At 42.8% G+C, this 12007-nt stretch overlaps 1 protein-coding gene across 2 annotated transcripts in view; it reads right to left on the bottom strand.

The window, feature by feature from the left end:
* Positions 1 to 12007, bottom strand: part of ALDH5A1 (aldehyde dehydrogenase 5 family member A1) — a 37590-nt gene that overhangs the window by 11144 nt on the left and 14439 nt on the right. For both annotated transcript variants that reach the window (XM_075314687.1, XM_075314686.1), the window contains 6 exons: positions 9253 to 9369; positions 9020 to 9163; positions 6897 to 7040; positions 5391 to 5549; positions 4689 to 4858; positions 2183 to 2241 (listed from right to left, as the gene is read on the bottom strand). In XM_075314687.1, the coding sequence (XP_075170802.1) occupies positions 2183 to 2241; positions 4689 to 4858; positions 5391 to 5549; positions 6897 to 7040; positions 9020 to 9163; positions 9253 to 9369 (793 nt within the window). The remainder of the gene's footprint in view (positions 1 to 2182; positions 2242 to 4688; positions 4859 to 5390; positions 5550 to 6896; positions 7041 to 9019; positions 9164 to 9252; positions 9370 to 12007) is intronic.

Genomic DNA, 12007 nt, shown 5'->3' on the forward strand with positions numbered 1-12007 from the left:
CCTACGGGAGGGTGTATAGCCAGAAGGGGAGGGGCCTTACACTTTTAAGTGTAGTTCTTTGTGCGGCCTCCAGAGGCAGTAGCTATACACCCACTGTCTGGGTCTCCCAATTAGGAGCGAAAAAGAAAAAATGGATCCTGCATAAATCTAATTTTTCAAAATGGTCAAAGTTCTGTTTGCACAACTTTTTTGCCAACGTATTGCAGCTGGATCTATTCTGACGGAAGATTACTGGACATGTGAACTTAGCCTAAGGCAGGCTCAAACCAGGTCACCACTGAAGAAGAAACATAAGTTGAAACAGCAAGACTTGGCCAAGAAATATTTGAAGACAGATTTTTAAAAATGTTTTATGGACTGATTAGATGAGAGCGACTCTTGACAGTCCAGATAGATGGGCCTGTGTGTGGATCAGTAGTGGGCACAGACCTTCACTTCAACTCAGATGCCAGCAAGGTGGACGCAAGTACTGCTATGGACTTGTATTAAAGGCAATCTGTCAGCAGGTTTTTGCTATGCAAGCTGAAGCCAGCTCGATGCAAGGTATAACACAGAAAATTCAGGGATGTCTTTCTTGTCAAGGTCCGATCTGTTTGCCATGTTTGTTTACTGTTCGGACTACAAAGTGACACACACAAAACAGTCCGGCACTCCCCCTCCTCTGACACCTCAATGTCAATATACAATATCTATACAGAGCCCGGTGTGGGCGGGACAGCTCTCAGCTCTGCTACATTACTAAATCTAAAAATTCTACTTACATCAGAATGACGGCACACATTAATCTAAGTGATACAGCATTTGATTCAGGATCTCTTTGCCTACATCATGTTGCTCTCAGAAGAGGCAGCAAAAACCTGCTGAAAAAAAAGATTCCCTTTAAAAAAAGGGAGCTAGTTGGACCTGGGTTGAATATTGACTCAAAAATTTAACTCCCAAACCTACTGACAGTTTTTTTTTTAAAAATAGATAAATAAATCATGATTTATATGTAGGGCAATGGTCCATCGCATGCATCAAAGTTCTTCACTACTTGGCCATCAAGTAAAGGACAGAAAGAAAGAATAATGACCTCCAGGTGAAGTCTTTATTCTAACACGTATTGAGAACTCGTGGGCCCTTCCTAAATGGGAAAGTATAAAGTGAATTTACTGAGACAGTGTGAGAAAAAAAATTCACTAAAATGCCAGTTTTTTTTGGGTTGCCGCAACTCTGCCAAAATATAAAATGCTGTAAGCGATCAAAATTTTACATCAATCCCAAAATGATAATAAAAATGTTGACTCAATACACAAAAAAATAAAAAAAATAAATAATAATAATAATAATAATAATAATAATAATAATAATAATAATAATAAAATAATTAATTAATTAATAAAAGCCCAAAAAGCTTCATTGACCAAAAGACTAAAGTTACAGGTCTCAGAAAATCGTGGCAATTTTTTTTTTTATTTTTTATTGACCACTAAAATGGAATGATAAAAAAAAACAAAAAAAAAAAAAAAAAAAAACCAAAACAAGTTTGGTATTGCCATAATCGTACCAACAAGTAGAATCATACTACTAGGTTCTTTTTGCCACAATATGTACACTATAAATACATTTCCCAAAAACCAACGTCAGATAGGCCCTCAAGCGTCAATGTGAACAGAGGGGAAAAAAAAAACAAAACAAAATAAAGTTATGCCATACCAAAATGAAAACTGCCATAACAGGAAGAGGTTAAGAATTAGCTCGATTGGTCACTGGTAGTTTTTGAAATGTCAGATGACTTTTACAGCATTGAGTTGTTTGGTTATTATTCTCAGACAATTGAGATTGGAAAATTAACGTTTTTCATTTAGTTGCCCAATAATTCTGCACACAGACATTCTCCTAAGACTGGAGTCACACTGGCGTATGGCATCTGATGAGAAATGCATCATTTTGACGTAAACGGAATCCAGCACAGATGCAGTACAGTTCATTTATTTACAGTGGCAGCGCGACACCATGTGATTGTGTGCTTCATACACACCCGCGTGTGTCCACATGGTGTCGCGCTTCTACTGTAAATAAATGAACTGTACTGCATCTGTGCTGGATTCAGTTTCCGTCAAAACAACGCAAATGTGAAACCGGCCTAAGAAAGACAAAACCTCACTATTACTTTCCTAAATATTCATGAGTGATCATATACCTGCTAAGCCGACATTGGCTGAGTTTGCGATCGCAACCGCTTCCTCTTCAGTGTCAAACCTGGTAAAACGAGAGAAATATTAAATTTATTAACAACAACAGCACATATCTGTTACCTTAAACAAATGACAGACATATCCGCTATTTTCACTTGGCACTCTTTAACATCAGTCCTGGACAGCTTTTCCAAAATGGATGAAGCATGGGCAGGACAAGGCATGGCGAAGCCTACATCTCTAATTCATTAAAACATATGGCACTTTGGTGGTGTAAATTGACTGAAATGTGCTCCGTAACCTGACAGTGGTAACATTTCTGGCTGAGGCGTACATCAGATGTAAAAGGTTAACGAAACTCCTTAAGTGGAGTGTGCCTCAAGGAATTAGTTACCCCTTACTAGAGTGGTGCCTTTGTCAAAACTGGCGTGTATAATGCGGGTCTTAATTAACTGGGAATAAAGTCCATATGGTTCTAAAAGAAAAGATTATGAGATAGCAGTGCCTGGAAATAAAGAGGTCCCAAGTAAGAACAGTATCTACTCTGTTACAGGACAAATATTAAAGATAGAAGAGCCATCAGGTGAAGATCTGCTATGGCTTATCATTGCAGACGGTAGACATTTCCCATAAATGACACAACTTTACGCCAAGAGTGGGATGAAGTTGTGCATATGTGGCGCCCCTGAGGCTGCTGTCACCCAGAGGTACTGCACCTCAGTTAGAGGTGTGGTGCCCCATCCTGGGTAAGAAAGAGGCCATCTATCGGTTCATGCACCAAAAGCCTACAGACACCCAATTGTTAGCTCACACATGAGATCAGGGCTGGCGCAGATCCCATTAATGCATTGCGACCAGTAATCTGGTTAAGCAGCCTCACATAGCTCCCTCTATACAGTATGAGAACTCATGTAGCCCCCTATACACAGTATAAGCTCCCACATAGCTCCCTAGATACAGTATGAGCCCTCATATAGCCTCCTTATAAACAAAATGAACACACACTGTAATAAACAGCCCCACCACATATACAGTATGCGCTTACACACACACACACATACATACATACATACATACATACATACATACATATATAATATACATACATACATACATACACATACATACATACATACATATACACAATTATAACGAGGACAATTTGGCCATGGATATGCTGAAGTAGGCAGAACGTCAGGAAAATCCTGTAGTCTCACAATTACCTCATTGCTCGGTTTACCATTTAAGGATTATTAAATTATTATTATTAATAATCTGTCATCAGGTTTTTGGCACCTAATCAGAGCAGCACAACATAGGTGCAGGTATCCTGATTCCAGCGGTGTCACTTACTGGGCTGCAAAGTGTAGTTTTGATAAAATCACTGTTAATCAGCAGTGGATTACCATTAGAGGACTACTTGGCCTGCTTCCAGATAGTCCAGTATAGTCATTTGCTCTTTATACCTGCTAGATCTGAAGCATAGAAAATAGTGATTTTATCAAAAAGACAGCAAACAGCTCAGTAAGTGACATCACTGGAATCAGGATCCCTGTCTCTAAGATGGGGGAATAAAAACCTGGTGACAGATTCCCTTTAAGGGCAGCAATCATTAAATTAAATTCCCTGCAGTTTCTTTCAGGACAGATTGAAAACTGTGCTCCACAATTTATTATGTACAATATATCAGTTTTGGGTTGAAATGCATATTCCATATTCCTACTGTTTTGTTTCTTTCTTTGGTTATTTGTGGGGTTTTTTGACCAATTACCCTAAAGCATTAAGTTCACCCAATGGAATTTTAAAAATCGACATGATATTGAACCAATAGGGAAGCTCCATTTTTGTTTGCTACACCAGTATTCTAAAATGCCATGGACTGTTAGCAGTGTTTCTGAGGGCAGCAGTCCGTACATGGTATGTGCCTACATAACAGTTGTACTAACAAGACTGCTTAGCCAGGGAAACATTTTTTACTGTCATCTACTCTAGGAATTACATTGACCTTTTGGCTCCTGGATTCTGGGATTGGCTGCAGCGCTGACATCAACTCAACAGCCAGCGAGATTAGCAGCTATGCCCTTGTAGACACAGTGCTCCCCTCTGAGCTGGAGAGTATACGTTGTATATGGCAAACTACAGCCAGGGACAAAGTGTTTTCGGAAAGATGACAAACTTTAATATAGCTTGACTTATCTTTTATTAGAATTATCCTCTTTGGCAGGAAAGTTACACAGCTGTAAGGTAGGGATGACACCAGCCTGCCAGTATAGATCACAAGAAGAGGATGGCCTTTTCTTGTAACCAACATACCCAGAATGTAATAGTCCCTTCAATTTCATAGAATAGATTTCCTACATAAACCTCAAACTTGATGGGTAAATGAGGTTATCAAGATGTCATGATCTTTTGATGTAAACGGTCTTATAAGTAGTAATCTGAGGACTAAAGAGTCTTCTGTAAGAAGAAAAAAAAAAAAAAAAAAAAAAAAAAAATGAAATGCTTTCTTACTTGAGGACGGGCGCTAGAGGTCCAAACGTTTCCTCTCTAGCACAAAGCATCTGCGTGGTAACACTGCTGAGCAAGGTTGGCTCGTAGAAGTTCTTTCCAACAGTGGATCGCTTGCCTCCAGCTACAATTTGAGCTCCTTGAGACACTGCATCTTGTACATGGTGTTCCACCTACAATTACATCAACAGCAGATTTGTGGTTGTTTTTAGGATCTAAATATACCCACATTAGATATTAGAAAAAAAAACGTTTTGCTGGTGAGCGTGATCATTGAGCAACGGGTTGTCATGAAAGATGGCGAGTTCTCCTTCAATGGAAGTCTTCAGAGGCTGGACAGATCTGTCTGAGATGGTTTCGTGAATCCTGCATTGAGCAGGGGGTTGAACACGATGACCCTAGAGGTCATATATAGTAAAATCCAGCTCACCATTGATGTTGTCCACCTTTTGTTCAGACACAGGCTCCATCATGGCCTGGTTAATGAGTAGGACAAGGTGATCTAGCTCACATGAATAACGTCTATGCTACTATAGCATTTCTCATGTAAATACTTCATGACCCTGAGGATCAATTCTAACTCAAACTCTAACATTCTATGAATTTTAGGACAAAGTCTGGCGCCAACTACTGTCAGGGCACCCTCTATAGTCTTACAAGCAATATGTGCAACTGAATTCAAGTCATTACCCAGTAGGCCATTACCTTGTCCACAGCTCTCTCATTAATGAGGGGTCCCTGGGTTACGCCTTCATCAAATCCATTTCCAATGTGTAGTTCCTTTCCCATTAATGTTGACAGCTTTTTCACAAAGGCATCGTGTATTCCTTTCTGAACCAGGAATCTGTTTGTACATACACAAGTCTGGATAGAAGACATGTACAGTCAGTAAGACAACCATTGTGGCTTAAAATGTACTTCCTCAGCACAGAAGGACTGTTCAAACTAAGTACATTATGGCATGGACAAACATTTAAGTGCTCCTTACTATCTGCTCGTTTTCCCTCTATCATCACCTGCCCTTCTTTAAATTGGCCGCTCTGGATTTATAGAGGTCGAGAAAGGTGGAGATAAACGAAAACTAAGCAGGAGGGATGGTGCACTTAAATGTGTGGCCCCGCCATGATGCACCGAGTGCCTGTTTTGAACAGTCAGTCAGTGGTGAGAGTTGCTTTACAGTTAAATTGAGTGTAAATATAGAGAAACCATGACAAGCAGAAGCTAAGTGCATCCCAAAGGTTAAGATTCGGAACTTAGGTAGTCACTTTATAACCAGGTAGAAACACCCCATCTAATGTGCCCTAGATATGACATCTCAGTACGCAACAAAAGGGACGTTCCAAAGACAAAAAAAAAAAAAAAGAAAAAAAAAAAAGAATGATGAGAGAGAGCTGATACAGAGAGAGAGCTGATACAGAGAGAGAGCTGATACAGAGAGAGAGCTGATACAGAGAGAGAGCTGATACAGAGAGAGAGCTGATACAGAGAGAGCTGATACAGAGAGAGAGCTGATACAGAGAGAGCTGATAGAGAGAGAGCTGATAGAGAGAGAGCTGATAGAGAGTAACTTATTGGTTTTTGTTATGTGCATAAAAAAAAAAAAAAAAAAAAAAAAAAAAAAAAAACACAAAGTCAATAGCATTAGCATCTAAAATATCCTAATGAATAAAATCCTAGCGTCTCTAACTTCAAGCCTGGTGTATTTTTCTCGGTTATTATTTTCCTAAATAGGTTTAGCAGGATTTCAATATTGATGGCCAGTACTAATAGTTCAGCGATATTAGTAGGTGTTTTCGACTCCCAGCAACCCCACAATCAGCAGACTGAAGTGAGCCTGTTCATTAGGGACAGTGTCATTTATAGTGGCTGAGAATGGCATTGCAGGTCAGTGTCCTTCATCTGAATGGGACTGAACTGCAGTACAAAATGGACTGACAAGTGCGACATGAAGCTCCGCAGCCCTTCGATTCGCTGATTGGTGGGAAAGCTGTGGATTTAACCACCATCAATAATCCACACTCAAAAGACTACTTTAGGTCTAAATGACACTGCCTAAAAAGATGACAAAAACCAACATATTCCTGGTCACCTGCCTTCTATAACGGATCTTTGGCTACTACACAGGTATGGATGCTATTAGAAAACTACGGCAATGAATCCTTTGTTTTGTTTGTCCAGCGTTAACTAGCTGAAGTTACACAACTTCATTACCTGCCCAGAGTTTCGAAATTTAGAAGCAAGAGCTCCTGCAGCAGCTTTGTCAACATCTGCACTGTCAAAAACGATGAATGGAGCATGTCCACCGAGCTCCATAGACACCCTCTTCACAGAATCAGCAGCGTATCGAAGCAGAATCTGCATATAGGAATAACTGCAGTTAGTCACATGAAGAAAAATACATCTGTACGATATACACTGCCTAATATAGGAATTCAGAAGGGCAGGTACAGACATTTGGGGGTTAAGATTTTTTTTTTTTTTATTACAGATTTTACAGTAGGTCAGATGCACAATTTATGACGCCAGTGCTGTCACATGTATGAAAACCCACACCAGACAAGTGGATTCATTTTACAAACTATGATCTTATTAAAGAAGATTAGATCACTACTGATCACGGCAGAACCAGCAGCTGGAATATCATCCCCCTATGACCTTTAATCGCTTAGTGACAGTGGAGCATCAATCTAAGTTCTTAGAACGCAGCTCCACAGGAATCGATAGGAGTCATGGGACATTACTCTTTGGATTATGTCAGAACTTCAAGGATTTATTTTATTAATACATTGGTGAACAAGGGAGTGCGTGTTTTTTTTTTTTGTTTTTTGTTTTTTTAAAATGCTATACTTGCCAGGTTAGTAATTGTAATGTCTCCTACCCATTCCTAGCACCTGGGCTTGATGCCAGCTGTCAATTCACCGCTGACATCAATCCAAAAAGTATTATCCCGATTCAAATTGTCCTGGTGCGGTAACAAAGAGGCGGGCAAAGCAACAGAATTGGTGCATTTAATGGATGCGCCACTTCTGGGGCTACTGCGAGCTGCTACTTTCAGGCTGGAGTTGGCCAAATAACCATGGGCCTTTCCAGTCTGATAATACCATCCCCCAGCTGTCTTAGTTTTTCTTGTTTCTTATTTTAATTTGCATTAAACCATATTAACGAGGGACTAGCCCATGCAGCCCATTAACAAGCTTTTCAGATAATTTGTCCAATTACTTTTGATCCGTTTAAAAATAGGCAGCTACATCTTACAGAGCTGTAATTCCTAAATAGTTACTGCAGTTAGGATGTGCATACCCTCAAATAAGGCTGTGGTCACACGAATCGAACGAGTGCAAATCAGATTTTACCAAAAAAGGGGGGATTGTATTGCACTTGACCCAATGTTATTCAAGGGATTTCCCTAAAAACATGATGTCATAGTGTGCGAGAAATTCTGGACTGCTGTTGACAGGGAGTTACCTGTGGAGCTCTGTTCTGAGAAAGTTCTCAGAACAGAGCGCCATAGAAATCAAAGGGTGTCAATGGGGCAGTGTTCATGGTCATCCGAATACAGTGTAATATACGCCGAGACAGGCAATGGAGATTAATCTCTTCTTCTCACCTGTGATTAGATTCTCACATGCTAGATAAACTGATCAGTGAATGACTCGGTCATGCTCGCAGAAGAGTGGCAGTAGCATATCCCACATGATGCTCTCACATCTGATGCTTAAAGCTAGTGTGACCCCGGCCTAAAGCCGAGAGTCTGCACTTTAGGCCTAAGCCACACGGCGAGAAAAACAGTGCCAGTGGAGTGCGATAAAACATCGCATTCCCCTCGGACCAATTCTAGCCTGTGTCAGCACACATGAGCGATTATTTTCTCAGCCCTAATCGGACCGAGAAAACAATCGCAGCATGCTGCAACTGTAATGCGAGACTCTTTCTCTCGCACCCATTCAAGTGAATGGGGCGAGAGGAAAAAAAAAAAAAAAAAAAACGCACTGCACTCGCGGTACACCGGTGCACCGCTAGTGCAGTGCGAGAATGGCAATAGCCGGCTATGCAGGAGAGAGGGAGATAAATCCCTCCCTCCCCTCCTGAGTGCCGGCCCGCCCCCTGCAGCTGAGGTCTGCTCGCACGAACGGACCTCAGTTGCAAGGACACACGCATGACACTCGGCTCTGCTGGACTGCCAGCACGAGCCGAGTGTCATGCAAGTGGATCGCAGTAGTCCCCGTGTGGCCCCAGCCTAAAGCCCTTACTCCATTAACTGCATATTGTTCATATTCAAGACAATCACATAACCATGGTAGGTGACTTTACGACAGAGTTACAGTCTACTTTACCTTTCCTGTTGCAGTGGACCCGGTAAAAGAAATTTTAGCTACAGACGGATCTGTGCAGAGAACCTCTCCAACTGCTGGAGCCTTCTCTCGGGAACAAGGCACCACGTTATATACTCCTGCTGGGATCCCAGCCTGGTGAGCAAGCTACAAAAACAACAGAAGCATGCAAGAGCATTACTGCTACCGAAAAACTTGCTAAATAATACCGAAAAACCTTTATATTAAATATTTACCTCTGCAAGCGCCAAGGCAGACAATGGGGTATCCTCTGCTGGCTTCACTACAACTGTACAACCAGCAGCTAACGCAGCACCCACTTTCCTGGTGATCATGGCACTGGGGAAATTCCACTGAGAAGGAGAAGATAAAGAATCAGATTTAGGAATCAAGTACAAAAAGTCTTTTACAGCCAAGTTTATGTCTTTCAACCAATACACTCATGAAAAAGTTTGGGCACCCCTGGTCAAAATGACTGTTATGGTTAACAGTTAAGCAAGTTTAGGATAAAATTATCTCTAAAGAGGCATAAAGTTAAAAGATTACACATTTCCCTTGTATATTAAACAGAAAAAAAACCCCTCATCTACATTTCAAAACTACAAAAAGGAAAATGGGCCGACGCAAAAGTCTGGGCACCCCTGGAGATATGGGTGCTCAGATAATTTTGACCAAGGTTTCAGACCTTAATTAACCTGTTAATGTTATGGCTTGTTCACCGCTGCTAGGGGATGCCAGGTGAGGCAAATTTCACAGCTTTGTAAAACCCAGTCTCCTCTAACCTTGTGCAAAAAAAACACAAAAACACAACAGCCATGGGCTCTTCTATGCAGCTGCCTAGCACTCTGAAAAGGAAAATGGTGGAGGCAAACAAAGCAGGAAATGGCTATAAAAAGGAACAGTGAAGGTCAAGATAAGGTCTGGAAGACCAAGCAAAATTTCTGTGAAATATACTTGCAGGATTGCTAGAGGAAAATCAGAACCCCCAGTAACTGTAAAAGACCTTCAGGCCCTGTGCGCACGCTGCAGATTTACCGCAAAATTGCTGCAGAAAATGTGTCTAACATTGCTGCAGTCATTCCCCAGCAAATCCTATGGGTTTGAAAAAATGCTGTGCATACTGCGTTTTCTCATCTTTGCAGATTTACCCGCGGATTTAATGAGCATGTCACTTCTTTTCCGCAGATACCTGCGGTTGCCATAGATAATGGTAAAGACCGCGGGGACCAATTTGCGGAAAATCCCCAGGTGCGGTTTTACCGCGGTTTATACCACGGGTGCGGGATTCTTTGAGGGTCCGTTTTTTTCTTAAGAAAAAGGCACTTTCTAGTGCGCACATGTGATGCCCCTGAGGCTTCCGTCGCCACAGAGATACTGCACCTCAGCCAGAGGTGTGGTATTCCATCCTGGGTGAGAAGGGGGTCATCTACCGATTCACAGACAGAACCTGCACACACAAATTGTTAGGTCACACACCGGGTCAAGGTTTAAGGCAGGTACTCACTCCATTAATGCTGAGAAGCAGCGACCAGTATACCTGGTTATGGAGCCTTAAGTCCCATTCACTGTTCTGGGGGGAGTCTTGCCAGGCAGAGGGAGTGTGGGAGGAGTCAGTGGGGTAGTGAGGTAGTTAGAGAACCGGTTAGAAGGAGCCAGGTCTGGTCAGAGTGAGTTTTCAGTCAGAGTGAAGTGAAAGTTGACGGGAGTGAGTGACAAGGAGTCCCGTCAGAAGGAAGAGGCTGTGGTTCATGGTGAAGACTGGGGTCCTGCTAGGCCTAGGTGACACCGAGAGAAGGGGTTCCAGAGTGCCACGGATGTGCGAGAAGCCTCCGTGGGCTTGTTCCACCAAGAATACCGGGGATGGAGGAATCTGGCTGCAATAACGGGGACGGTCCCCGGCAAAAGGAAGAAAGACATTTCTTTTAGCAATACAACGGCCTGGGTGATTGCTGTAGGCACCCGAGGCCACAACCTGCCACCCATCCTCTGCATGGAGGCTTATGAAGGACCACGGTCAGCCACCCTTTAGTCAGAGCTCGGTGGCGGAGGCGCAGGACAGTTCACCGAAGGTCAGCGCTAGAGAGAGATGGCCAGGAGAGGAACATTGAGAGGTGCACCGGTACTGACCCTTGATCTGTTCGGGATCGGCGGAGGCCCACAACAGTGAATCCTGGCACACCACGGGAAAACCCGTCAGCTGCAGTATTGGAACTTAAGCAAGCATTGTTGACCTTAGGGAGATCAACATATGCACTGCGGAGACACCATCACGTGTTTCTCAACGCAGTGATTCTAGAGCAAAGCCCCCTGGGAAGTATGCAAATGAGAAAGCCGCGGAGACACCATCACATGTTTCTCAACGCTGGCAGCAAACTAGCCAGGTCTTTCACCGGGAAGGAACAACCACGGGAAGGGCAGTCTCCAGTCAAGGAGACCACCTATACCAAACATGGTATCCATCCACAGACAGCCGTTTCGGGGTATTTGCCCCGCATCAGTGTGGAGTAGGAATCTGGCTAGTGGGGGCAATGCCTAGTAAAAGACTACTTAAGCAAGCATTGTTGACCTTAGGGAGATCAACATATCCACTGCGGAGACACCATCACGTGTTTCTCAACGCAGTGATTCTAGAGCAAAGCCCCCTGGGAAGTATGCAAATGAGAAAGCCGCGGAGACACCATCACATGTTTCTCAACGCTGGCAGGAAAGGTCAACAATGCTTGCTTAAGTAGTCTTAAGTAGACAGTGATGGTGTCTCCGCGGCTTTCTCATTTGCAGTATTGGAACTGACTGAGTAAAACATCTTGACTGCAAAGCCTCCTGTCGTCTGCTTCTTCCTGTGCCCCATCTATTTCCACCATAGACTCTACTAACGGTTGCCCCGGGGTTACCCACTCCACCTGTGGGAGCAAGAAACACCTCAGCTGCCACAATAGCAGCCCCTGGAGTCCCGCCAGCAGTCGCGGCCCCATAGTTGCACAAACCACAGGT

This window comes from Anomaloglossus baeobatrachus, chromosome 6, assembly GCF_048569485.1.
Source record: "Anomaloglossus baeobatrachus isolate aAnoBae1 chromosome 6, aAnoBae1.hap1, whole genome shotgun sequence".
In the NCBI taxonomy this organism is placed as follows: Eukaryota; Metazoa; Chordata; class Amphibia; order Anura; family Aromobatidae; genus Anomaloglossus; species Anomaloglossus baeobatrachus.